General features: G+C 40.2%; 1 protein-coding gene across 10 annotated transcripts in view; it reads left to right on the top strand.

Annotated features, from left to right (window-relative positions):
• LOC100114310 (spectrin beta chain) overlaps nucleotides 1-25488 on the top strand; it is a 39188-nt gene extending 13700 nt beyond the window's left edge. For 2 of the 10 annotated variants that reach the window (XM_031931088.2, XM_032600280.1), the window contains 21 exons: nucleotides 6604-6841; nucleotides 7762-8472; nucleotides 8548-9029; nucleotides 9114-9563; nucleotides 9652-9973; nucleotides 10053-10361; nucleotides 10434-10745; nucleotides 10819-12688; nucleotides 12767-13196; nucleotides 13268-13964; nucleotides 14052-14375; nucleotides 14446-14537; nucleotides 14621-14725; nucleotides 14819-14961; nucleotides 15051-15097; nucleotides 15661-15717; nucleotides 16737-16838; nucleotides 18235-18375; nucleotides 19675-19942; nucleotides 20022-20204; nucleotides 22382-25488. In XM_031931088.2, coding sequence (XP_031786948.1) covers nucleotides 6706-6841; nucleotides 7762-8472; nucleotides 8548-9029; nucleotides 9114-9563; nucleotides 9652-9973; nucleotides 10053-10361; nucleotides 10434-10745; nucleotides 10819-12688; nucleotides 12767-13196; nucleotides 13268-13964; nucleotides 14052-14375; nucleotides 14446-14537; nucleotides 14621-14725; nucleotides 14819-14961; nucleotides 15051-15097; nucleotides 15661-15717; nucleotides 16737-16838; nucleotides 18235-18375; nucleotides 19675-19942; nucleotides 20022-20204; nucleotides 22382-22385 — 7185 coding nt within the window. In that variant the 5' untranslated portion in view covers nucleotides 6604-6705 and the 3' untranslated portion in view covers nucleotides 22386-25488. Of the gene's footprint in view, nucleotides 1-6603; nucleotides 6842-7761; nucleotides 8473-8547; nucleotides 9030-9113; nucleotides 9564-9651; nucleotides 9974-10052; nucleotides 10362-10433; nucleotides 10746-10818; nucleotides 12689-12766; nucleotides 13197-13267; nucleotides 13965-14051; nucleotides 14376-14445; nucleotides 14538-14620; nucleotides 14726-14818; nucleotides 14962-15050; nucleotides 15098-15660; nucleotides 15718-16736; nucleotides 16839-16959; nucleotides 17945-18234; nucleotides 18376-18847; nucleotides 18869-19674; nucleotides 19943-20021; nucleotides 20205-22381 lie in introns of those variants that run through there. The other 8 variants (XM_031931089.2, XM_031931093.2, XM_031931090.2 and 5 more) reach the window with 8 other exon arrangements.
• The last annotated feature ends 1115 nt before the right edge of the window (nucleotides 25489-26603 follow it).

Here is a 26603-nt window from a genome sequence, read left to right as displayed (position 1 = left end):
GCGGCTCGCTCTTGCGCGTGTATTATACCCCGTCGTCTCTCGACTCGATATCTCTCTGGGTTGCTTCTCTCTTTCTCACCCCCTGTGGCGGTACGTATACACTGTGCTGTCTCTCTTTTGTTTGTGCACGCGCACCTACTGCCTTATTATTGGCGTTATCCCCGCTGCTCTTAGTGTAGGCCTCTTTTATGGGCTCGACTTTCTTGATTGGAGTGGGCTCGCGATTGTGTCCTATACACACGAGTGGATACCGGGGGGTGAGAGTGTGCACGCAGGTTGTCTCGCTTTGTGTACCAGGCGGGAGAAGATTTTTTCAGTCTGCTGTTGAGTGGATGGATTTTGGCTAATGTGCGCCTGGCTTTTATGGCTTTTGCATGCATAGTATGATCGGTGGGGATGCTGTCGGTGAGGTTTCCGCATCTCTAGTTTTAATCATCCGTTTGAATCGCCGTCAATCAATCAAGAGAACAGCTCTGGTTTTGATACTACTTCCAATTTCGACAATAACGCTTCGATTGAAGGTTCACTGACACTTCTGAATTGGCTTATTGAATTGAACTGTTGGAGGATAAATCGATGATTGAATTTTTATAAGCAAGTCTGTTTTAAATGGTTTTTCAGAATTTTGTATTCTGTCTTCATTATTTTTATAAAATCAAAGTTAATACAAAGCTCGTTGTTTGAACTGCTAGTTTAGTGTAACGTATGAGCTAATATCTTGACAAAACAGAGAGCCTAGCATATTTATAATATGACCTACAATTAACCACGTATATAACTAGAGTAAAGTTCCACACTGTGAATGTTGCCTTTGTAATCTCCAACTCCTTCGGGCCTCGTATTTAGCACTTTCCAATAGCGATCTCATAATAAGGCAAACAAGAGTAGAAATGCGTTACGTACGCTCTGCACTTAGACTGGCTCATATACGCGGATCATCTATTATTAGTAGCGATAGTGACATTGGCACTCGATTAAAAGGAAACGCTGCTATTATTCCAGTCAGCACTAATAGCTGCTCGTATTTTTCCAATAAGGCATAACGAAAGCATCTCGAAAACTGCGAGTATCCAGGACCGCGCTTGTAAAAAATAATCAATGTTTCACCTCTCTCGAGACAATTGAAACAGCGCATGCATAAATCACTGCTGAGCTAATCTCAGACGAGTCTCCAGACGCTTTTCCCGCGGCATCAGCACAGCGTCTCTCCCTCTCTCTCTCTCTCTCTCTCTCTCTCTCTCTCTCTCTCTCTCTCTCTCTCTCTCTATTCAAAGCCACACATCCACATCGACAGACCTATCCGAAGCTCTGCGTGCACGTCGCTCTTTTTCTCGCCCCCTCGTGACTTCCATTGCTCAAGCACCGCTACACATGCAATCCGGCGTACAACTGTATAGGTATATACGAGCCCTGCGATGAAGGGGGTACATGCGCGCCGGATGCCCAGAGCACACTTTCTCTTTCTTTTTGTCTCGATTTCGTCCCTCAATAATTGATGAGTCGCGTTCCTGCGCCGACACGACCCGGCGTTTCTGTGTGTGAGCATATGCAAGTGTGTGTGTGTGCGTGTGTGTGCTGATGCTCGAGAGGGCGAAGGTCGCGAGCCGCAGCTCGGAAATAGAAGACTTGTGGAGTCTATAGATTGCGAGCCTCTTCTAACGCGGCTGCCTTCTTACTTTCTTTTTGATGCGGAAGCTTGAGATGGGTCTCACCGGAGCTATACGGTGAGCGAGAGATTTGTGCAGGATGACGGTTTTTTAAGATTTTTTTCGCATGTATTTTTGGAACTTGACTTTTTTATATTTGAAGTTTACGGTGTGTGTCAGTGGATATTTTTGATTTTGTGTCTTGATTTTTGTGCTAATTTTGTAAAATCGCATGATAGATTGTGAAAGTATTTAACCTTTCCGTATGTCACCTCACGACATTACATGCACTATAGCATCGTGATGTGATCATTCATGACGTAAAACATCCTAAATCTCATTCAGCTCGTGACTTCTAAAAATAAACCCTGACTTCATTTCCTTTTTAATGTTATAAAGTTCAACTTTCGTTCTAAATAGATTCATATAGTTTTTTGGTAATTTTTTCCTAATAAATTAGCATATGCATACAGTGAAAAGTTTTATTGTATGATATACGCGTGTCTTATATGCGAGACTTTGAATGTGTATCACCTTTATTCTCTCCGAAATGAATTATGGAGCTAATTTTAGTCCCCAAGGAAGTTTTTTAATCGTATGCAATGCATCATCTTCAAGTGTCACTTTAAAAACACGTTATTGTATACTGCTCCGCATAGATAACTCGCAGCCTTATAATTAAAATTTGTTAAAAAATAACAAAACTATTTTGTATATCTGCACCAGGTATACCTCCCCACACATATCGTTCTTCACGGCCTATCGCCGCGTCGTTAACTCTCTCGCGGTCGTTTCTCGTCCGATCGCATTATGCGCGCACGTATACACGCACGCATATAATCTATACCGGTCGTGTTCGCCCACGTACACGCAATATACATATATACACATGCAAAAGTCAACAAGCCTTTACTCCTCCCGTAGGTGTCCAGCTGCTGTGCCCATGACGGCACTCGCTGGTAATTGCTCTTAATTCGGCGTAAGTGTTCGCCAGACCCCCGAGAATGTACGCGTACAGTTATAGCGTCACTTGCTGTGCCGTGAGTTCTTTTTTATTTTATTTTATTTTTTTACGTATAATTTATATCGTCGCGAGAGATGGAGGACAGTATAGATGTGCTGAGTGGAATTGTGTGGAGAGAATCATTCAGAAATGTATGTGATCGACTTGCTAGGAAAATTGTTGGTTTGTTTTTGCAATCACTGCAGTTATTTATAGCCGTTCGTTGCAGTGGATTATATAATCCATTTTTTTTCACGATTACTGACGTTACAGTGTGAGGTCGCGTATTACGCGAGATCATTGGTGGTACAACGTCAACATGTGCACCATCGTTTCTTACAGTTTTTCTCTTTTCCTATTTTTATCACGTGCGGCAAGGAAAAACCGTTTACTCTACTTCCTTATTTTCACTGCTCACAAACACTCGTGACGTCTCGCAAACTAATTGTTCGCAGTGCTACTGATTACGAGGATTTAAAAATAGAGAATTCTAAAGAGCGTTACCGAATTCGTTCGCGCTTGCGGCTCTGTTGTGCAACCTCACGTCCAAATGAATTGCTTGTAAACCGAGAGCTTGATTTTTCAATAAAATCTATATAGCAACTGTTATCTGTATGAAGAGCGTATCGAAATTGATTTGAAAATTGAATCAAGATCGAATTTAGGGAGAAACTCGATGGAAGAGTGACGCGGCAGTTTGGAAGATCTGTACTTGCTGGAGTAATTGAATTTCAGATTCGGCGTATATTCAAGCTGAGATTTAAAAATCTTCAAACCCTGTTTAAGCACCATCACTTAGGTAATATTACGATCAATCTTAATCCAATTAACAATAGCGATGAATATCGAACAAAATTTCGCCTGTATAGCAACTGACAAGAGCAGCCAACTACTTGTACACTAGTACATTAACCTCCGACATCGAAAAAAAGTGATCAGAATTTTCCATACGATAAAGATTTCCGCTATGATCCGTGAAGTTATCCATCCATTATAATATAGACCGGTAGACTCTCACGTATATAGGACGTGTCCGCATCTGCACGCGCTCGGGAGGGCAAAGCACGCCTATATCAGGCTGTTAAATCAATAAAGCGCCGTTGACATTTAGACTCGCGCTCTCTTCTTCTCTTTACACACAGCAGACGCGTACTCGCCTCTGCTGGTGTATTATATAGGTTATATGGGCAGCGAGTAAGCGCCGCGCCCACTCGGATCGTCATCGTCATCATCCTGTACACACATACACACACGGACAACGTCCGCGCAACGGGGCGTCGTTTATCGACTTTGTTCCGGGGTGACGCGCCTCCAGAGCTAATGAATTCCTAATTGGGAATCGCGATTGAGAAAATGCGCGCCGCGAGCGCGGGGGTCGCGTGTACTTAGAGTCGTGTGTGTCCAGCGTCGTCGCTGCGCTTCGTCGTGCATGTCTAAGTCGCGCTACGGGGCATCCGATCAGGTGCTTTGCCGGCTGGTATTGTATATATAACAGGCTGCTCTGGCTGTCGTGTGTATCTATGGATGTAGGTAATGTGTATGCAGGTGCAACAGCCCAGTGGAAGCCGGAGCTTGTTGTGCGATGCCAGACGAGAGTTGTTTAGGGATTGGCTCGATTTACTTTTTTTTTCTCGCGAATAAATTTCGTTGTAGAATCTAAATGTTTTTATTTTCTAAGATGGTTTGAAGCCTGCTGGAATGGAAATATTGTTGGTTATCTTATTAGCTCGGCTATTCATATACAGTCTCAATGACAGTTGACAAGATTTCTATTCGGAGACGATGTTTGATGAACAATTATCCATTGCGTCTAATGGGAGCCAAGACGCGGCTGTTTTAATTTCACAATAGCCCCGATTGAAATGGAAACCACTTTCAGTGTAAATCGAGCCTCGGCTCTATGTACTGTATGTCTATAGCCTAGTATTGGTACAGTAACCGGATTTCAAATGATCTCGTATGTCTCTATATCGAAGCTGCCTCCAACTTTCTTCTCCTCCTCGCATTACGTAATTCACCCCGAAATCCATCAGACCTATATGCCTATATAAAGTATTTAAGACCCAATTAGCATCTGACGAACTTCAACCCACAAGTTCACTCGTGACGAGTGTCGCAAACGAAAATAACATGCCTACCTTTGTCGTCGCATCTCTAATGCCAATTGTTCCGACGAGCGAAGACGATTGACCTCCGCACGCGTATAGTCACGTATTATACATACCTTTGCGCATAGCCGCATACATATGCGAGTGGAGAAGAACGACGGACGGATGGATGCTGAGAGGAGACGGCTGAAGGAATGTCGCCGGTCGTCGTCGTGGTTGCTGCAGCGTTTCTCTCCTTTAGCGTATATAAAGTGAAATGGCGATGGCAGTGCCGGTTTTCCTTGAGGGACTTGCGGAGCGAATTCGAGTTTTTTTAGGGTTGTGCTCTCGATTTATTATACTGGCGTGAGATGAAACTTAAACTTGCGAGTCGGTACTTGTACGATTATGCGCGGTTGTCATTTGTGTTGTTACATAACGTCTTTTCTTTATAGTTAAATTTTGATCATTGTTGTAAAGGTTATGCTCCGTTCGTTTCTCGAATGTGTCCTACTTACCTTCGCTTATTCTTACCGTCTTTAGCATGTATAAAGATCTTTATGTCACGTGCGCCAGCTCTAGTCTCCCTGACATTTATTTCTTTTATTAAGTTCTTCAGCATTACAAACAAGTGGAACAAGTATCAGACGCGTCTGCTCGTCAGCCTAATTAATACTTCGTCTCTACTAATAGAAAAAATCAAAGATTTAATCTCACACGGATATTTTGCTCTCATAAAAAGTACAGGATATCACATTAAAAAACAAAATCATCTTTTCGACAATCTCCCCACGAAATTTCACGTCATTCGAATAACGATCCTCTACAGGTCCTCGTCACACCCGTGTCATCATCGTTTAAAAATCGACTCGGTCGCATCGGGCGTCTGAGGAATAAGCAGGTTTTTCGAGCCTCTGCCGCTGGCGGATTATTCAGACGATTCGGACACACCGACGAGTGTATTTAATGCGTGTGACATCATCGGCATCCTACTATCCGTGACGTAATCCGGCAGCGCAGCCGCGCACGATTATCGCACGTTTAGTGGTGTTTATTGCAGGCTAGATTGACCGGACGATTCTAAAGCCGGACTCCCGTACACAAGGTCCGGCGCTCCAAATTTCAAATTGTTCCTATGATGACTGCACTCGAGTATGCCGTATCTTTTTGAATTTAAAATTATATAAATGATGACGAATAGCGTAGCCTATTTTTAAATCTTCGATCTCACTGCACTTGTTTTCTGTTTGTCGAGAAACAAGACGGAGGAAGTCGTTTAAAGTCGTGTTAACACAGTATTTTTTTTTTCGAGATAGGAAATTTCTCCGCCGACTCGCTATATCGCCGAGGGTGTTGCGCAATAATAATCGCTAATGCACTACGCGCGCGCGCGCGAAAGAGAGATGGGAGTGCCAATATTTGCGACGGATAAACAATTGCTTGGAATGCCGAGAATACATATAGCAGATTTTTAATGATATTCCGAACACCAGATGATTTTAAAGTAAATGAAAAAATTGGCTATCGGTTGCTTTCCTGATTCGCTCAATCCATTAGAGAATTTTCAATTAGAAAAGCTCGGACAAGGCCGTGTACAGAATAGAAGCTTGTTTTCAAACGAGTATTGATTTCAGTGTAAACTTCCTAAAAGATAATTCCTCTCCCCGGTATCGACTAAACCGTTTAGCAAGGAATCTCGTGCATAAAATTGTATCATTATCAGATTTATCGCCCTGCAAATTTGCAAAGTTACCTGCTACGAAAAGCTTTATATATAATTAGCATAATAGAGTTGTACTGGATCAGACTATACAACGCGTGACTCATTCACACAGAAGATATTTACATTTTACTTTTCTGATTCCAGGATTGCCCTTAAAGACTGGAAGGTGCTTGAGCTGTTGGGCCAGGTGAGGGCGGCGGCGGCGGCGGTGGTCGCGGCTACAACGACAACAACAACGGCAACAAAATGACGACCGACATCTCGGTGCAACGCACGGGCTGGGACCCGACGCTCCAGCAAGAGATAGTCGACGAGTACGAATACGATGGAGGCAACTCCAGCTCGAGGCTTTTCGAACGCTCGCGTATCAAAGCACTAGCCGGTGAGTACAGCTATACTTGTCTACGTTTTTATCTCCGTATCCCACTTTTTGTTCACTCGCGCTAATATAAGCGATAATGAAACCTGAAACCTAAATTTTATCGAGGGAATATTTGTCGAGCTACGCCGTTTATCTGAAAGAAAATAAACTTTCTTTTAAATCAGTTTTTGCCGAGTAAACACGTATCGTTACGTTCGACGCGTATATTTTGACACTAATTTCGTTTCCCGTGAGCCTGCGAGTGCAGAGCGTACGCGCGGCGGCACATGCGAGCCGACGCCTCGTTATGCAACCTCTATTCTCATTTCTCTCTCGGCTTTTACCGTACGCCAGAGGCTACGTATCTCCCGAGAATCTTGCAGATGGCCTATCGACTCGTCTCTCATTGTTGATACTTTGGACGCTATGCTTAATTATTTCTTTGTGCGGAGTAACGACGGCGGATTAGATAAAATTGATGATTACAGGTCTTTTGGATGGTTTTATTTTATTATACGGCGTCTTTTATGCTGTTTCGATAGAGCGATTAAAAACTATGAGCACGTATGATTACGAGTATTAGTCATTGAAATTAACTGAATGAATTTCGAATCAACGAATGAAAAGAAAATTGTCGGTATCGCGTTGCCTAACTCGACTAATTTTTGCGAGATGCACAACAGTCAAGTTCAAGTGCTAGCCAAGAAAAATGCCGCTGCATCTAGTTCAAAGCCAAATTCAATTCTTAGAGATAAAATTTATAACCGTTGCTTTCTTGGAACAACAGTTAAAACACATACATGACTCACACGAAGTGTGGCCTCAAATTGTTGTGTCTTTTTCCTAAGAATTTCACACTCGACTACTAATACTCGCTGAACATTCTTCATTTGCATTTTCTTTAAAAAGCACTCACTTAATCCTCAACGTTTCATCCATAGGCGAGCGTGAATTGGTTCAGAAGAAAACCTTCCAAAAATGGGTGAACTCGCACCTGGTGCGTTGCTCGTCGCGCATCGGCGACCTGTACGTCGACCTGCGCGACGGCAAGATGCTGATCAAGCTTCTGGAAATCCTCTCTGGGGAGCGTCTGCCCCGACCAACCAAGGGCAAGATGCGTATCCACTGCCTCGAGAACGTCGACAAGGCCCTGCAGTTCTTGCGCGAGCAGCGCGTCCATCTCGAGAACATGGGCTCTCACGACATCGTCGACGGAAATCCACGTCTGACCCTCGGTCTTATCTGGACGATAATCCTGCGCTTCCAGATCCAAGACATCACCATCGAGGAGACCGATAACCAGGAAACCAAGAGCGCCAAGGATGCTCTGCTACTCTGGTGCCAGATGAAGACTGCTGGCTACCACAACGTCAACGTTCGAAACTTCACGACCTCGTGGAGGGACGGCTTGGCCTTCAACGCCATCATTCACAAGCACAGACCCGATCTTATACAGTTTGACAAGTTGTCCAAGAGCAACGCTATTTACAATCTTAACAACGCTTTTAATGTGGCCGAGGACAAGCTGGGCCTGACCAAACTTCTCGATGCCGAGGATATCTTCGTCGATCATCCGGATGAGAAGTCCATCATCACCTATGTCGTCACGTACTATCACTATTTCTCCAAGATGAAGCAGGAAACCGTACAAGGTAAGTTTCCCATCTCATATTTAGACTTTTGTTGTAAAGCTTTGAAACATGAACTAATGCTGTTCAAATTTCCAGGCAAGAGGATAGGCAAAGTTGTAGGAATTGCAATGGAGAATGACCGCATGATCCGCGAGTACGAAAGTCTGACCAGCGACTTGCTCAAGTGGATCGAGTCGACCATCACGGCTCTAGGCGATCGTCAGTTTGCCAACTCTCTGCTGGGTGTCCAGTCTCAGCTATCACAATTCTCCAACTACCGCACCGTCGAGAAGCCGCCCAAATTCGTAGAGAAGGGTAACCTCGAGGTGTTGCTGTTCACGCTTCAGTCCAAGATGCGCGCGAACAACCAGAAGCCTTATACGCCCAAAGAAGGCAAGATGATATCCGACATCAACAAGGCCTGGGAACGATTGGAGAAGGCCGAGCACGAGAGGGAGCTCGCTCTCAGAGAGGAGCTTATTAGACAGGAAAAACTTGATCAACTTGCTGCCAGATTCAACAGGAAGGCCAGCATGAGGGAAACCTGGCTGTCTGAGAACCAGCGACTCGTGTCGCAGGTGGGTTTTGAATACTTATAAATTTACAAATTACTAGAGTGAAATTCGAGTAGCGTGATATTAATTGGATACGTTTATTTTCAGGACAATTTCGGCTTCGATCTGGCAGCGGTGGAAGCTGCAGCGAAGAAGCACGAGGCTATCGAGACCGACATCTTCGCTTACGAAGAGCGCGTTCAGGCCGTCATGGCGGTCTCGCAAGAGCTGGAGACCGAGAACTACCACGATATCGAGCGTATCAACGCGCGCAAGGATAACGTGCTTCGTCTCTGGAATTACCTGCTGGAGCTGCTCAGAGCTCGCCGATCTAGACTAGAGTTGTCGCTGCAGCTGCAGCAGAACTTCCAGGAGATGCTCTACATCCTGGATAGCATGGAAGAGATCAAGATGAGACTCCTTACTGATGACTACGGCAAACATCTTATGGGTGTCGAAGATTTGCTGCAAAAGCACTCGCTTGTGGAGGCTGACATCAACGTACTTGGAGAGAGGGTCAAAGCCGTTGTACAGCAGAGCCAGAGATTCCTTGAACAGGTAAGATGTAGAGAGGTATATAAATGAACTCCTTTGAATACATATAGATATATTATTGTTTCTAACAAATTATTTTTTGTCTCTATAGGATGAAGGCTACAGGCCATGCGATCCAACTATAATTGTCGAGCGCGTACAGCAGCTCGAAGATGCCTACGCCGAACTCGTTCGTCTGGCTGTTGAACGTCGTGCTCGCCTCGAGGAGTCGCGCAAACTGTGGCAGTTCTACTGGGATATGGCTGATGAGGAGAACTGGATCAAGGAGAAGGAACAGATTGTCTCGACTGGTGATATCGGTCACGATCTCACTACCGTCAATCTTCTATTGTCCAAGCACAAAGCTCTCGAGAATGAAATTCAATCGCACGAGCCGCAGCTCATGTCTGTTGTATCTGTGGGAGATGAATTAGGTACATATATCGGCAATTTATATCGGAATTATTATTTGATTATATAGGATGCCGATATTAATGCATTTTGATTTGTTAGTTCGCCAACAACACTTTGGATCCGATAGAATCCAAGAGAGATTGCAGGAAATCCTTACGATGTGGAATCACCTATTGGACTTGGCTGCGTTCAGAAGAAAGCGTCTCGAAGAGGCCGTTGATTACCATCAATTGTTTGCTGATGCCGAGGATATCGACGTCTGGATGCTGGATACCAGAAAGTTGGTATCATCTGAAGACGTTGGCAGAGATGAGGCTAATGTACAGTCGCTTCTCAAGAAGCACAAGGACGTGTCCGATGAGCTTAAGAACTATGCCAGCGCGGTAGAGCAGCTACATCAACAATTAGGTGAATAAAATGATCCTATTAATATTACATTTTAATCGAGCTTTCTTAATATTTACTGACTTGTATTTTTAGGACAATTAGGTGAACAAGATGCCAAGTCGCCTAAGGTGGTCGAGAGACTTGCAAAGATCGACGAGAGCTACAAGGAATTACAAGAAATGGCTAAGTTGAGGAAGCAGAGGCTGCTTGATGCTCTGTCCCTCTACAAACTGTTCAGCGAGGCTGATGGCGTTGAACAATGGATTGGAGAGAAGAACAGGATGCTGGATACAATGGTTCCAGCTAAGGATATTGAAGATGTTGAGATCATGAAGCATCGTTATGATGGATTCGACAAGGAAATGAACGCTAATGCTTCACGCGTTGCAGTTGTCAATCAATTGGGTAATATATTTTTACTATTGATAAAAGTCTTATTTTCATGAGAGAGTAAATAAATCAATTCCTGCATTTTTAGCGAGACAACTGCTGCATGTCGAGCATCCCAACAGTAAGCAAATCGTCCAGCGCCAGAACGAGCTCAACCAGAAATGGGCGGAGCTCCGTGAGAAGGCCGAGTCCAAGCGCGAAGCCCTCAACTCTGCTCATGGCGTCCAAACCTTCCACATTGAGTGTCGCGAAACCGTGTCATGGATCGAGGATAAGAAGCGTATCCTCCAGCAAACCGACAGCCTCGAGATGGATCTCACGGGAGTTATGACTCTGCAGCGTCGTCTCAGTGGCATGGAGCGCGATCTCGCCGCCATCCAGGCTAAACTTGATGCTCTCGAAAAGGAAGCTCAGCTTATCGAGCAAGATCACCCAGAGGAAGCTGCCGTCATCAGAGAGAGGATTACGCAGATCCACACCATTTGGGAGCAGCTTACTCAGATGCTCAAGGAGAGAGACGCCAAGCTCGAAGAAGCTGGTGATCTTCACCGCTTCTTGCGAGATCTTGACCACTTCCAGGCTTGGCTTACCAAGACTCAGACCGACGTGGCTAGCGAGGATGAACCCATCAGTCTTGCCGACGCAGAGAAGTTACTGACTCAGCACCAGAACATCAAGGAGGAGATCGATAATTACACCGATGACTACCAGAAGATGATGGAGTACGGTGAGAAGCTGACTAGTGAAGCTGGAGATGGCGACACTCAGTACATGTTCTTGCGCGAGAGATTGAATGCCCTCAAGATGGGATGGGAGGAGTTGCACCAGATGTGGGCCAACAGACAAAATCTGCTCTCCAACTCGCTCAACTACCAGGTCTTCGACCGCGATGCTCGCCAGGCTGAGGTTCTTCTCTCCCAGCAGGAGCATATCCTTGCCAAGGACGAGACTCCAACCAACTTCGAACAGGCTGAAAATATGATCAAACGCCACGAGGCCTTTATGACCACGATGGACGCCAATGACGAGAAGATCAATTCCGTCGAGCAGTTTGCCGCTCGTCTCGTTGACGACGGTCACTTCGCCGCCGATAAGATCAAGAAGAAGGCCGAGTCCATTTACGAGCGTCGCAAGGCCAACCGTGAAAAGGCTCAGCAACTACTGGACAAGCTTCGCGATCAACAGCAGCTGCAGCTCTTCCTTCAGGATTGCGAGGAACTTAGCGAATGGATTCAGGAGAAACACATCGTTGCCCAGGATGAAACCTACAGAAGCGCCAAGACCGTACACAGCAAATGGACTAGACATCAGGCCTTTGAAGCTGAAATCGCCAGTAACAAGGATAGGTTGCAGCAATTACAGGCTGCCGCTGATGAGCTTCTCCAGCAGAAGCCTGAGCTTTCTGAAATTATCCAGCCTAAAGTCTCTGAACTCGCAGATCAATTCGAGGAACTCGAAACTACAACGCACGATAAGGGCAAGAGACTGTTCGACGCTAACCGTGAGGTTCTTATCCACCAGACTTGCGATGATATCGATTCTTGGATGAACGAACTAGAGAAGCAGATTGAAAGCACCGACACCGGCTCCGACTTGGCTTCTGTTAACATCCTCATGCAGAAGCAGCAGATGATTGAGACCCAGATGGCGGTTAAGGCTCGCCAGGTCACTGAGCTTGATAAACAGGCCGAACATCTTCAGCAGACGGTGCCTGACGACAAGATGGAGGAGATCAAATGCAAAAAGGAGAAGGTGGCCCAAAGATTTGAGCAGCTCAAGGCGCCACTTAACGACCGCCAGCGACAACTCGAGAAGAAGAAGGAAGCCTTTCAATTCAGGCGCGATGTTGAGGATGAGAAGCTTTGGATCGCCGAGAAGATGCCGCAGGCTACTAGCAAGGAATTTGGAAACTCGCTCTTCAATGTGCACATGCTGAAGAAGAAGAACCAATCTTTGAGGTACGTTTTTGTCATATTTTTGTGGATAGATATTTTGCTAGAAATATAGACACTAATGAATCATGTATTGCTTTCTAGGACGGAAATCGACAACCATGAGCCACGCATCAATCTTGTCTGCAACAACGGACAGAAGTTAATCGACGAGGGACACGAAGACAGCGAGGAATTCAACAAGCTCATTTCAGAACTGAACGAGAAGTGGAAGGAACTGAAGGACGCTGTAGACGAGAGGAATGCACACCTTGCCCAGAACGAAAAAGCTCAGCAGTACTTCTTCGATGCCACGGAGGCTGAGTCCTGGATGAGCGAGCAGGAACTTTACATGATGGTAGAGGATCGTGGCAAGGACGAAATCTCCGCCCAGAATCTTATGAAGAAGCACGAAGGTTTAGAACATGCCGTTGAAGACTACGCCGAGACCATTAGACAGTTGGGAGAAACCTCTAGACAGCTTATTAGTGACCAACATCCTCTGGCCGACCAGATCGCTGTCAAACAGTCGCAGGTATGGTTAAAATATTAACAAATTTATTTCTTAACTGTTGCTTGGATATTCATTGTTCGTTTCCCTTCTAGGTCGATAAGCTGTACGCCGGCTTGAAAGATCTCGCCGGAGAACGCCGCGCCAAACTCGAAGAAGCATTACAGCTATTCATCCTACACCGTGAGGTTGACGACCTGGAACAATGGATCGCTGAACGCGAACTTGTTGCTGGCAGTCACGAGCTTGGACAGGATTACGACCATGTCACATTGCTCTGGGAAAGATTCAAGGAGTTTGCTCGTGATACAGAGGCTATTGGTTCTGAAAGGGTGGCTGCTGTTAACGGCATCGCTGACTCGCTCATAGCCGCCGGACATTCGGATGCAGCTACCATTGCCGAATGGAAGGATGGATTAAACGAAGTCTGGCAAGATCTGTTGGAGTTGATCGAGACACGCACGCAGATGCTCGCCGCTAGCCGCGAGCTGCACAAATTCTTCCATGACTGCAAGGACGTTCTTGGTCGCATCTTAGAGAAGCAGAATGCCATGTCAGATGAGCTTGGACGCGATGCTGGTTCCGTTTCCGCACTTCAGCGTAAACATGGCAATTTCATCCAAGATCTGTCCACCTTACAGAGCCAGGTCTCGCAGATTCAGGAAGAATCAGCTAAATTGCAAGCAAGCTATGCTGGCGACAAGGCCCGGGAGATCACAAACCGTGAAGCGGAGGTTGTGGCTGCCTGGAATAATCTGCAATCGCTCTGTGAGGCACGAAAGACAAAACTAGGTACGACAATTTATATTCTTGATTTTATGTTTAATTATTAACTTTCATTAACAATTTCTAACTGACAAATCAATTATTTTCTCTCAGAGGATACCGGAGATTTGTTCAGATTCTTCAACATGGTAAGGACGCTTATGATTTGGATGGACGACGTAGTCAGACAAATGAACACTAGCGAGAAGCCGAGAGATGTGAGTGGAGTAGAATTGTTGATGAACAACCACCAAAGTTTGAAGGCAGAGATCGACACAAGGGAAGATAATCTACTGAGTTGTATTAACTTGGGCAAAGACTTGTTAGCCAGAAATCATTATGCCAGCTCACAGATCAAGGAAAAACTCACAGCCTTAACAGACCACAGAAATGCGTTGTTGCATCGTTGGGAAGAACGCTGGGAAAATCTACAGCTCAGTAAGTTTTTTTTTTATTTTAATGTAGAACTTTTCAAGAGAAGTAATTTAATCGATTTGTATCTTCATAGTCTTGGAAGTTTACCAATTCGCAAGAGATGCTGCGGTTGCGGAGGCTTGGTTAATTGCACAAGAACCATACCTTATGAGTCAAGAACTTGGAGTAAGTTGCTTTTGCATGTTTGAATTTTAATGTTCCATCTTTAAGCATTCACTCAATATTTTCTTTGTCTTCATGATTTATAGCACACAATCGACGAGGTAGAAAACCTCATAAAGAAGCACGAGGCATTTGAAAAATCGGCAGCTGCACAAGAAGAAAGATTCAGTGCCTTGCAACGTCTGACAACGGTATGTATGAATACAAATAGCCACCTGAGTCCATAGTGAGTCATAAAATTACCATTGTATACGATTAATAACTATGCGAATGTTCTTGTCTAGTTCGAACTGAGAGAATTGAAGAGACGAGAACAAGAAAGGGAAGAGGAAGAAAGGCGCAAAAAGGAAGAAGCAGCCGCTGCGGAAGCTGCAAGACTAGCCAAAGCAACTCCAGTCGCTAGTCCAGAAGAACCATCAGGCGAAAGGTAAAGATTAATTTTTTTTTTAAATCAACAAATATGTTAGACAAAAGTCAGTTTTAGAATCAAGTAAACATTGATTTTCATCTTTGCAGAGCGGAGACGGATGGTGCTCAAAGCAGAGAGCGCGACGATGATCACGGTAAGTTATACAGCTTTATAATCAATTTACTCATTTGTTTTGTTTCGCAAAATTGTGTCTGTCAAATTAAAGTTTATCGACCATGTTACATGTGTCGAGTGTCGAGTCTAATTCACAGTATTTATAGCTTTTTAAAAACTAAAAATCGAAATATGAAAATATTGAACGAGCAATTATTTCACTTAAGATTTACATTCATGCAATTAATATGAATAAGAGTATACTTCTTCAAATTCATAAGTCAAGTTAAAAAAAATTTGCTATGAAATTAGAAGGTTCATTCTCTCTTTTTTCTCTCGTGGAGCAGAACATTTTCTTCTATCTAAATCTTTCTAAGATACTAACCTTCTAGTTTGATAAGAGAAAGTATTAATAATTAGCAAATGAAGCATGAATATCGCTAACAGCACGTTTCTTTTTTGCCTCTGATTGCCTCCCCCTGACCAAAAATTGAATGTCCATATCCCGTGCTTCCTGATAAACTAAAACTAATCCTTCCAAAACGACTAACGCACTCCAAAATAAAAAATAATAACGCGGCACGGAATGCACATGAACCACAGCGGCACAGCGTAAATCTTCCACGCAAACAACGCAGGCTCAAGAGAAGCCCAAGGAAGGTGAGTGTCTGTCCGTTGCCGTTGTTTAATAGCATCTCCGTCGTTTTGCATTTAGCATACTTCATTCTTGAATGTATCATTCGATCTCTATCTACTCTCATTTTGGTGTTTGTTCTGCGTAAAAATGTATATAATTATACATAACCCACTTTTTATTAATATAACATAATAATATTTAGCGACAATATTTCAAATACACGAACGAATATCCAGTTATGTATATAATCAATCACACGCAATGATCTAAGTATTTTTTTTTATCAGGCTTTGTTAATGTGATTGAAACCTACATATTATTGGGTGATTCATAATGCTCAGGTGATGGAACGTCAAAGCGAACATAACAGTATTTTACATGTTTTCTATTTTCAGCCTACGATATTTAATGCAATTTTTTTTATAATACATATAACTTGTAGCGGAGTGGCGGTGTCTTTTTGTAACCCATATGTACTTTTTCGTTCATTTGCTCTTATATAATAAGAAAAGCAGGTGATGGACGAGCACTTCAAATATAGGAGCATTTTCATCCGAGCACTTGATTAATACATTAACTTTAAGCGATGAAAATTTTCAGGTTCTTGGCTTAACAATTTTTTTTTATTTTTTCTATTAAGCTTTCGTAGTAGCACAAATTTCAGAATTAGTTTCTGCACATATAATGGTAGGTATACCGAAGATCATTACTTCAACTCTCTGTTGAGTGAATTTTTTTTTATAAATTTTGTATATTAGAAAAAATTGCATGCTTGTAGATTTTTCAGTGTTCTATTTTTCTTTTGTTAGACGCTCTAACTTACATGTTTGTACGCTTATCATTTGATCAAGTATTTTAATACATTACGTAGTGTTTTAATTATTTTTTTATGTAGTGAATAATTTGATTACTTACCAATGCATTAAAATTTCTTGTGGAGTTCACAAAGTTATTTTCCGACACTTGTCGTTCGCCTTGACACACAAGTAATTTCTCTAAAATAATATAAAAGCATGTATTTGATCGATTCGGTGTGGAGTAGTGCATGCTCAGAGAAGCGAGCGGAGACAAGTCCCGGCTGAGTTTCCCATATCACAATCACCATCCTCGTCGAAGCAGCGAACCTCACCCTCCGCCCCTACAAGTAAGTTCATGACAAGTTGCTGTTCGAATTTATTTTTTAATGTCCACATATGGTAGCAGATCGTATAGATCTTTTCATTATAGCTAATGCCATTATCACGCAATATATGTTTCATATTCAGTTGAACATGAACGGCGAAATAGTTTCATCATCATCGGTAGTTGCAATTCTGAAAAGCTGTAAACGAGTTAAAAAGACTGAAATAAGTAACGTTATAAATTGTTGATGATTAGAGTCCAAGCAGTTCTACGAAATTGTTTGTATAAAGTTATCTTTGTATTTTATATATGGTATATAACAACTCTAAAAAAGCAAATTTATTTGTTAAAATTCATTGTATATGCGGATGTACTTTAGAACTTGTAATCTCTCAATAAGATTTCCTGCGATTCTGAATCAATTATTATCGTTACGCCGGACCAGTTCAAAGCCGATTCAAACGGCATCTACATTATGCTTTCAAGTCCTTTTTATTTTAGCCGCCGCGCACTGCAAGTAATTTATTTCTAGTTTCGTTCACAATATATTTATCTACATTTGGCAACAGATTAGTATTTTAACGATCTGCACTTGATTCACAAGAAACCCTAAACTAATGCATGTAATTTGTTATTTAAAGTAGTATAGTAGGCATACGTATTCAGCAGTAAAATAGTTTGAAACTCATGTAAGGAAAGTTTGGTTGAAAGGTAAAAGTTTAGAGAACAAGACTGTAATTGGTAGAGTTTCTCGGTAAGATGCATGAAGCAGAAAATATGGAATCCTATGCTGTGGTCTGTAATGAACTTTGAAATAAAAATAAAACTTTAGCCATACTTTTATAAATGCTATTCGTAGCGTGTACGTGATCCGTTCAATTAAAATTTCTCTTGCAAAAGTAATTTTCAGAACAAAACCGACCACTGCAAAGGAAAAATACAAATTGCATGAGCACGTTTGCACGTGTACTTCTAGAAAACTTTGTAGCTCGAGCATCTTTTACTGCCCGCCTCGAAAACGGAAAAGGAAGACTTTACCTATACTCTACATAAAGGCGGGAGAGACAGAAAGAGAGAAAATAAAAAGAGAAACCACGCGGGCATACGCCAGATGTTCGCAACTTCTGCTGCATCAATTTTTGGTTCATTTTTGCTTTGTTTCTCACGCGAATTTTCAAAAAGAACTTTTCTCCTGCAATATGCCACACATACAAAGTAGAAGAAGCAAAGAAGTTTAGCCTTATAAGCAAAATTCCAAAAATCGATGAATCAGATTAAAAGAACGTACAGAAAAGAATGATACCGACGTACGGCAAGGCCAAAGTAAGTAGCTACCAAGTATAAACTCAATGTTTCTGTTCTCTTGTGTTCCTCCCTGGTTTGCTCGTTGTGTTGTCGTTGATGGTGTAAACGTACAGCGCCGAGGGCAGGCTCGGAGTCGGGCACGCTGAGGCGCAAGGACCGCAGTCGCAGCAAGTCGCCCTTCAGGAGCTTCCGCTGGAAGAAGACGGCCAAGTCGCCGAGTCTGGATCGCAGTGGCGCGAGTGACGACGAGTACGGTGAGTCTCCTGCTTTTTCGATCAAAGGAGAAGGTTCTTTCGGATCGGATTTACAGGTTCCCCAGGATGACGGAGCTTTCTTCAGTTTGCTGAGCAGATTTGTGCTGGAGACGATTACTTTTTTATGTTTCAGCGTGGGTGGAACGCGTATATTAGATATTTAAGAATGATGATTTTTTTGTATAGACGCGCTGTTTTACTGAGAAAAAGTGTTGGCAAGACCCGTGAATTTATTGAAGGCATACTGATGTAACTGAATTAGTAAAACAGTGGGTTACATATCGTATTGTAAGTACACAAAACTTACACTGACAATGAGAGTACATTAAAGACCCGTGGATTAGCAAAATGAAGTTCAGCATCACAATTTCTCGTAAATTTCAAAAATGAAAATTTTACTTTGTATGAGAAATTGTGAGCTTGATGGTTCACAAATGGAGACACAACATTTATTTTTCAATTTTTTTTACAGTACCGCAAAGGATGACACCTCGTAAGCAAAGAAGACACAATACAATTACTTTTAAATTAAAGATAGTTTTTATATAGCTGTTTAGGTATACTTTGCGTATAGAGTGATTAGGACTTGATTTTCACTTTTGCTCGCTAGGACTACATTTTTATATAATGCTTTTTAGATTTATACTTCAAATACAAAGCAATGGAATAGAATAGTTTAGTGTTTTGTACTCTTCTTATAAACACTTTACACGATTGAAATTTACTTCATTTAAACACAACTTATTAGAGATTTACATCGAATGCAGATGGTTTATATTACATAAAGTATATAGTGTAAATTTAAAATAGAATTATTTCAGAGGAGCTGGTGCCATATTTTTTTTTTATTGTTTCATTGGTATATCATTACAATATCCCAGGCTTGCTGCAATGAGATGGAAGCTTTATGGTTATAACTGCATGAATAACGAGGAAATATTTATGTATACCTAATAATTTTCGCTTTCAGGTTCGTTTCTATATATGACTAATGAAATCGCTGTTTTGGACAATCCATCGCCTCGTGTCTTTAATATAAGCATTCACACGTGTACACACATAAATCACACTAGCCATACATAGAATAATTTATACCCGCATTCATTAATGCTGCGAGTGTGTAATATAATTCATAATAATTTTTTATTATTACTATAAGTATACATACATTCGTGCCTAGATGTTATAGAACTATAGTGTGCATATACATACTGTTAGATCTTGCTTGAACTAGTCGTCCTTTTTGATTAACCAAATTTTTTAAAAATATTTCACAAGCATCTTTTTGCCTATCTGTAGAAGCGCGAAGCCCGAGCGACGACGAATTCGAGGGTACGCTGGTGCGCAAGCACGAGTGGGAGAGCACAACGAAGAAGGCGTCCAATCGTTCCTGGGACAAGGTTTACATGGTCGTCAGGGGGCAGACCCTCGTCGCCTACAAGGACCAAAAGTCATGCAAATCGACGCCTGAACAGCTCTACAAGGGCGAGTCGCCTCTTGATCTCAAGGGTGCGACCGTTATCGTCGCCAGTGATTATACTAAGAAGAAACATGTCTTCCGCGTTAAGTAAGTGGTTTCCCCTTAATTGTATTATGTAGAAAAAAATCACCAAGCTTTGCTAATTACTTATCTTTCTTTCGCACAGGACGCAGAGCGGAGCCGACTTCCTGTTCCAGGCCAAAGACGACGCCGAGATGAACGAGTGGGTGTCGGTGCTGAACCAGGCAGCCCAGGGCGCCTCCGTAGCCGGTACGTCGCGGGCACATACGCTGCCCGCGCCTACCCAGGCTGAGACCAAGCGACGCAGCTTCTTTACTCTCAAGAAAAAGTGAGTCTCGATTTCCTTCTCGCGTGTATCTCGGAACATATCCGGTTGTCTATTGTCCCCCTATGCGCGCGGCAAGAAGCCAAAAGTACAACTTGTTCGTCAAGGTTGTCAGTATCGCATCGTGCCAGGAGTGTGTCCTCTGTAGGAGTGTGAAAACGCGAGTATTATATTTGTGGATATACATATGATCGTGCATTTCTCTCATTATAGATATTCACATGTTGATGCGCTCTTGTAGTTCATAAAAACTTTGGGAGATCCGAAAAGAAACTTTTTTCGTATGATACCTAAAGTACAAGAGTAATAGATATCTAATTATAGTAAGAAATTTATATTCTCCGAACAGAAAAGAAAACAAAAGTTTTATCGGATCTCTTAGGGAAATTTATAACCTCTACATATTTCATCTCGCTATCGCCACTCAGAGGAAATAATCATATAGAAAGCGCATTCTGCTCGTTTTCATCTTGCTTATACATTATTTATTTAGTTTTCATCGACGTATGATGCATAGAGTAGAGTGCAGATATTTAGCGATTCAAAATGAAGCAAAGAAAAATAAGAGTAGGGCGCACCGCATAAAACATCCGATCATATTCGCATTTATCATATTTTAGAAAAGCCAAAAAGTAGAAAGCGATACCAAAAGAACAGTAAGAAAAAGCACAGTATCACACAATTGGAACAACATTTAGATGCGGTGAGTCAGTCGCACAATATTATCAACAAGTTACCGTTGTTATACTGCACGATTAAGCGATCGTATACCCACTATTATTTGATTCATTTTACAGACTGTTGTATTACTAAGGGGACACTATGGTTATTTCAGCCACGTAACTCAAAATATCGCTATTCAAAAAAATTCTCCCGTCCGTATGTCTTTGAGACTGTAGTATCCTCTTTATTTTTATTTTATTTTTTAATTTCCATTAGCTTAGTTTTTTTTGGGATAAACATACGAGGAATGTTCTTCCAATTGTGAATGCGGAATGACATCATTTAATAGACGTCACAAGACATCTATCACCTTCTGGTGATTCATACGATTCAAATTGAATCCAAAATAATAATACAGCTATTTCTATGCAGCGCATAGAGTATTTTACCAAAAAGTATTTGATTTATAAAATATATTTACATTGCGAATGTGTCTCCAATGTCCTAAAAAAATGAAAAACACCAGTTTATTCAGCATGTTGTTATATAATTTTGCTATGAAATGCGTGATATTCGAAAAATATTTACCATACAGTAGGAGGAAAAAATTGACGTATGAAACACCATAAAATGTCCGTTTCTATATCGATTGATATCGCACGGACTTGGTAATTAAAACGCTTGTTATACTCTTAAGTTTATTATTGTTCAGTAAAGCGTTTATTTGTTTATGATCGTTATTATTTTTGAGTATAAATTAATTAGCGTTACCATCCAACATCGATGTTGTATCGCTGTTAGTTACACATTGCTATACATAATTAATCATTTCATTTTCATCGCTTTTTGTCGCATTATGATTATAAAATTGCCTCCAAATGCTTTGCTGCCATTGCTAGATTGTTACATATAAAACGAAGTATACCATACATGGCGTCAAGGATATAACGTAAATACAATAAATATAATAGATTTGATATTTCATATAAATTCCATAGAAATAAAAGGATTACTTATAGTAAATAGAATTTGTTTAAAGTAGTGGATGCTTTTTGGACAGAAGAATATCTATGAAATCATAATCTAAATTTTATTTATAGTAGGAATTTTATTTCATAGTCGTTAACATATTTAAAAATATATATTTTAATGCATGTAATTTACTAAGCTGAACAAAGCTGAAATGATTATTACCAATCATTTTATTATTAAAATACTACGTTTCGGCCAAATTAGTTTTTCTTAAAAGAAGAATTAAAAAATTGCTTTTGCTTTTTGTTATGCTAATTGTTTTGGTTTAAGATACTTTTTATGCCATAAAAATTAATGTATCATTTGAATCAGACCAAAAAATAATCTTTAAGGTACCCAATCATTTTAAAACTATATTAAAAAGACAACAATATCTTTTAAAGTCCCTTTAAAACTATATCGCCCGTAGAATATTTAAGGTCAATCTTTAAATAGCTCTCGGTCAAACGTCTGAATAATAACCCGTATGCAACTTTGTTTTTCAGCTAAACTAGAGCAGTGAAGTTTGGCGAGAGAGAAAGAAATAGAGCTGAAACCGCCCACACACCCGATGTGTGAGAGACGACGCAAGAAGAAAACCTACACTCAAACACCCAATTACACGAATAAACATCCTAACGCAAACAAACAAAAATTACACACTTGCGAACCTTCAAAGAAAACGAAGAAGAATATTTCGTCGCTCTACTTGGATAAAGCAACGCTAATAAACGAGTGAGAAGGTGAAAAGAAGATAAATGGATGTCCCCCTTCGAGCGCGAACTCGAGCGCGCATACATAACATTAACATTAGAGAACGAAAGAACGAAAGAGGATAGAGCATCAGCAGCCATCGCCGTGCGGCAAAATGCTGTGAGGGGGTCGTCGTGTTTTACGCAAAGTAATCGCTGCAGTAGAGAAACAATACGAGATAAGGCAGAAATGTAATGTTTAAAACGAAAAAAAAAATAATGAAAATTTAATAATGTCCCAAGTTAGTGCGAACGATTTTTCTACTTAGGCGAGAAAGCGAAGAAAAAATAACTAATGTCCCGCCTCCGTCGTCGTCGTGTCCCACCTGTAATCTGTCTCTTCAGCATCATCGACATATATTGTAATACAAGCATGAATAATTATATACATTGTGTGGAACTGCGAATATCCCATCGGCGATGCATGAATTTTAACACACCAAAAGTACTACAAAGTAGTAGGTATAGGGACTGTCTGTCATGTTTTTTTCCCTTGTCCAGATTATTGTATAATTATTATATATATATTATGTTATTATTATATTATTTATCAAATGACGACACAAAGTAAATAATGAAGAAAAAAGGAACGTGTAACAGTCTATTTAGATTCGGGCGTTGATTTTTTCACATACGCTAATAAAATTCATATTAGCATACGTTGAGATGCAACGGCTAAAGTCGGCTGGACTGTTTTTTATTGTGTACGCAGCTAATTTATTGATAATGATGTATTACACTCCTCTTTGTAACCTACTATCCTCTTTGACGACTTTTTTTAAAACAAAACCACAGTGTCTATTTTATTTGAAAAACGAAGCTAAGCGAAGCTTATGAATTTTGTAAACGACTTGGAAAACTAGCCCCGAATGTTCTTTTATACTGATTTTTTAGATTTGCTAAATTATGTTTATTGTCCAATTATGTAAGAACTGCTTGCGCAGACTGTACTCAGTTGCTCATTTTTTTACATGAAAACGAAAAAGAGGCGACGATAATTGCGTTTTTTATTCGCGGTGAGTCGTTAAATGTTTACAAAGTCAAAGAAATCGCGCAAAAGTGAAGATAAAAATGTTGCGCATGAAAAAAAACTAAAATCACATGTATCTTTTACTTTTTAAAAACCGTTGACTTTGACAGGATTCTTTTTTTATGTGCACTGCCCAGAATGAAATTACGTATTTTTCTCTTATGTCGGCGATCATTGACTGCCATATGTATTTTTATTATGAGCTTAGCTGCGCTAACTTGGGATAATGTATGAGATATAGCTTTTAACGATTGTTAAAGTCGTATTGTCTTGAGAGGGAGAGTAGAGAAGGAAAGAGAGAGTAAAAAGATGTTTAACCTGTAACGATTAAAGAAAAAAGAGTTTCCTCCCATATGAACCCAAATTATTAATAACATTAATTAAATGAACATAAACAAATCGAGGCAAAATGCATATACATATATATTTAATTCTCTAAAGGCTTTTGACAAACATGCAAAAGCTTTATACACTTAGATAAGTAACGCGAATTGTGCGATCCTCGCCAAATCGAATCGTGTAGTATATTTGCGAATTGTATTCGTTTTTCCTTTTTTTGTAACTGTAAAATTTTCTTTAAGAAAAAATGTTTTAAGAATTTAACTTTCGAATATTTAAAAAAATACTCTAGCTGCAATATAACGTCGTTTATACATACATAATAAAAATAAAAAAATGTCTCAGCTTTTATTTCCTTGATGAGTATGATGAATGATGGTGTATGTCATATCTTGGAGAAATTAATGAAAAGGATCGAGCGTCGTATTATTCGAAGAGTCAGACGTTGTTTAGAAGATAATAATAAAAAGAGAAAGAAAGGAAAATTACAAGGAAAAAAAGAAATTCTTGTACTATGAGAGACTTGTACATAAAATATATGTGAATCTCTATTGCACAAGAATACTGTCAAGAGACAGCAGAGGCAGCTTATACATGTTATTATATATATTCTTTATTTTAAACTATTTTAAATCTGCTCTATCTGCGCGGGTATATATTACATATATATATATATATATATATATATATATATATGTGTGTGTGACATTTGATTTAAGTCTAAAAGGTTGCATCGCTTAAATTAAATACAAATTTATAATATCAATTATCGCTGTGCTTTTCCTTCACTTTTAATTTTTCTTTTACGTATAGTTTATGAATATTATGTTATACATTTAACGGTAAGAATGTATAAGTGATAAACAGACAGATGAATCGACTATTATAATAATAATATACGATAGTAAAAAACTTTTAGACGACTCCTCTTTCATTTTCTATAAAACATATTGCGTATTAAAAGACGCTTGTTGGTCAGTTTCTCTGAATGAATGTATTCTAGTTCATCTTCTCTCTCATTGTCCAAAAAAATGCTAATAAAATAATACAAGAAAAAAAATCAAATTTCAAATTTCATCGCGCGCGTTTAGAAATAATATCAAATACATACATCAACGTAGATAAAATTGAATATTTAAGAATGCGATACGTATTTTTAAGTTTACATACACATACAATCGTCAGCAATTTAAAAAAGAGCTGTTTTAAATGTTCCGCTTGCTATAATTGTGACATGTGAAAAAGAATAAAGAATCCATAGAAAAAATAAATGTAAAACAAAGGAAAGAAGAGAGAAAACTGCCAGTGGATGAAAGAAGAATTTCGACCATGAACTTGATTAGCTTAATATATTTATAGATCTAGTCTCGAGTTGTTAAAAAAAATAGAAACTGCGGAGGCTGGATTTACTTTTAAGAAATAAAATCTGTCATCAAGAGAAAAATCAAATGCGACTTACTGCTATAATAAATCGTTGTTGGAACAATTTCAAGTGTTTTGTCGCTACTCATTTTTTGAGTAATTTGTAGTTTTTCTCTGTAGCGAGTAGTGCAATAGTTTTTTTTAACTAAATTCATCTTTTTTAATTGAATCTTTTTCACCAATAAACTGAGGTTCGTCTAAAACTAGTTTTTACGAATTGCTAATCTTTATTTCTGTCAAAATGTAATGGAACCAAAAACCTTGTGGAGTTGTTTATTTGTTCGATTTTTTACTTTAAAACTTAGTTTCATTTAAGGCCGTTTCTTTTTATAATTATTAACTTATGAAAAATAATACCTCTATTATTTTGAATATTTATATAAAATTCATTTGGAGTGCGCTCAAATAATAAATATACTATAAAAAAAAACTTATCTATGCTATACGGGGCATAGAATGTTCTGAAAATAACTTTGACACAATTGCATCTGACGGAATCTAAAATTGGAATTCTAGATCATTGGTTAAATTAAAAATAATGTTTGCGCTTACATTTTTCTATCCAAATCACGATTTCGTTTTAGTGCCTTGAATGTCTACAATTTGTTATTCAGGTTCAAAACGGTTGCTGCATTTCACTATATCAACTGACTCAAAAGGATAAAAAGACCTTTCATTACCACCAGACACGCCCCTTGCTGAGATAGCCTGATGAGCAGGAGGCCCGGTCTCGTACAGATATGAGATATGAACATCAACCAAGTCCTCGAAAAGTTAAAACTAACATAAATGTCTGACTATGTCTATAGTACAACTAATTTTTAATCATAATTTTATAAATTATATTCGTATTTTTAGGGAATATTGCCATTTTCATTCTCGTGTACTACTTGTCAATGTCGAGTCAATAAGAAGTCATTCCAAGCAATGCTATTTCAAGCGAGAAACGTATTTTTCCACAACAAGAAAATCGAGAAAAACAAAGCACGCAATTTTCCATACCGATAAAGGAGAAAACTGTCGCTCCACGCTCCTAACAACCGGCTCATAATTTTTCTTGAAAAATTCAAGCCTCCCGCCTCACGCACACGCAACCCTGAATCTGCGCACCAGCCGGATACGCATGCGCCGTGATCAACGGCGCAGATCCTCTCTCTCACTCCATTCGCCGACAACAACAACAAC

The sequence above is a fragment of the Nasonia vitripennis genome, chromosome 5 (assembly GCF_009193385.2).
Source record: "Nasonia vitripennis strain AsymCx chromosome 5, Nvit_psr_1.1, whole genome shotgun sequence".
NCBI lineage: Eukaryota > Metazoa > Arthropoda > Insecta > Hymenoptera > Pteromalidae > Nasonia > Nasonia vitripennis.
The sequence above is the reverse complement of the archived record's forward strand: the minus strand, read 5'-3'. Positions and strand labels throughout refer to the sequence as shown.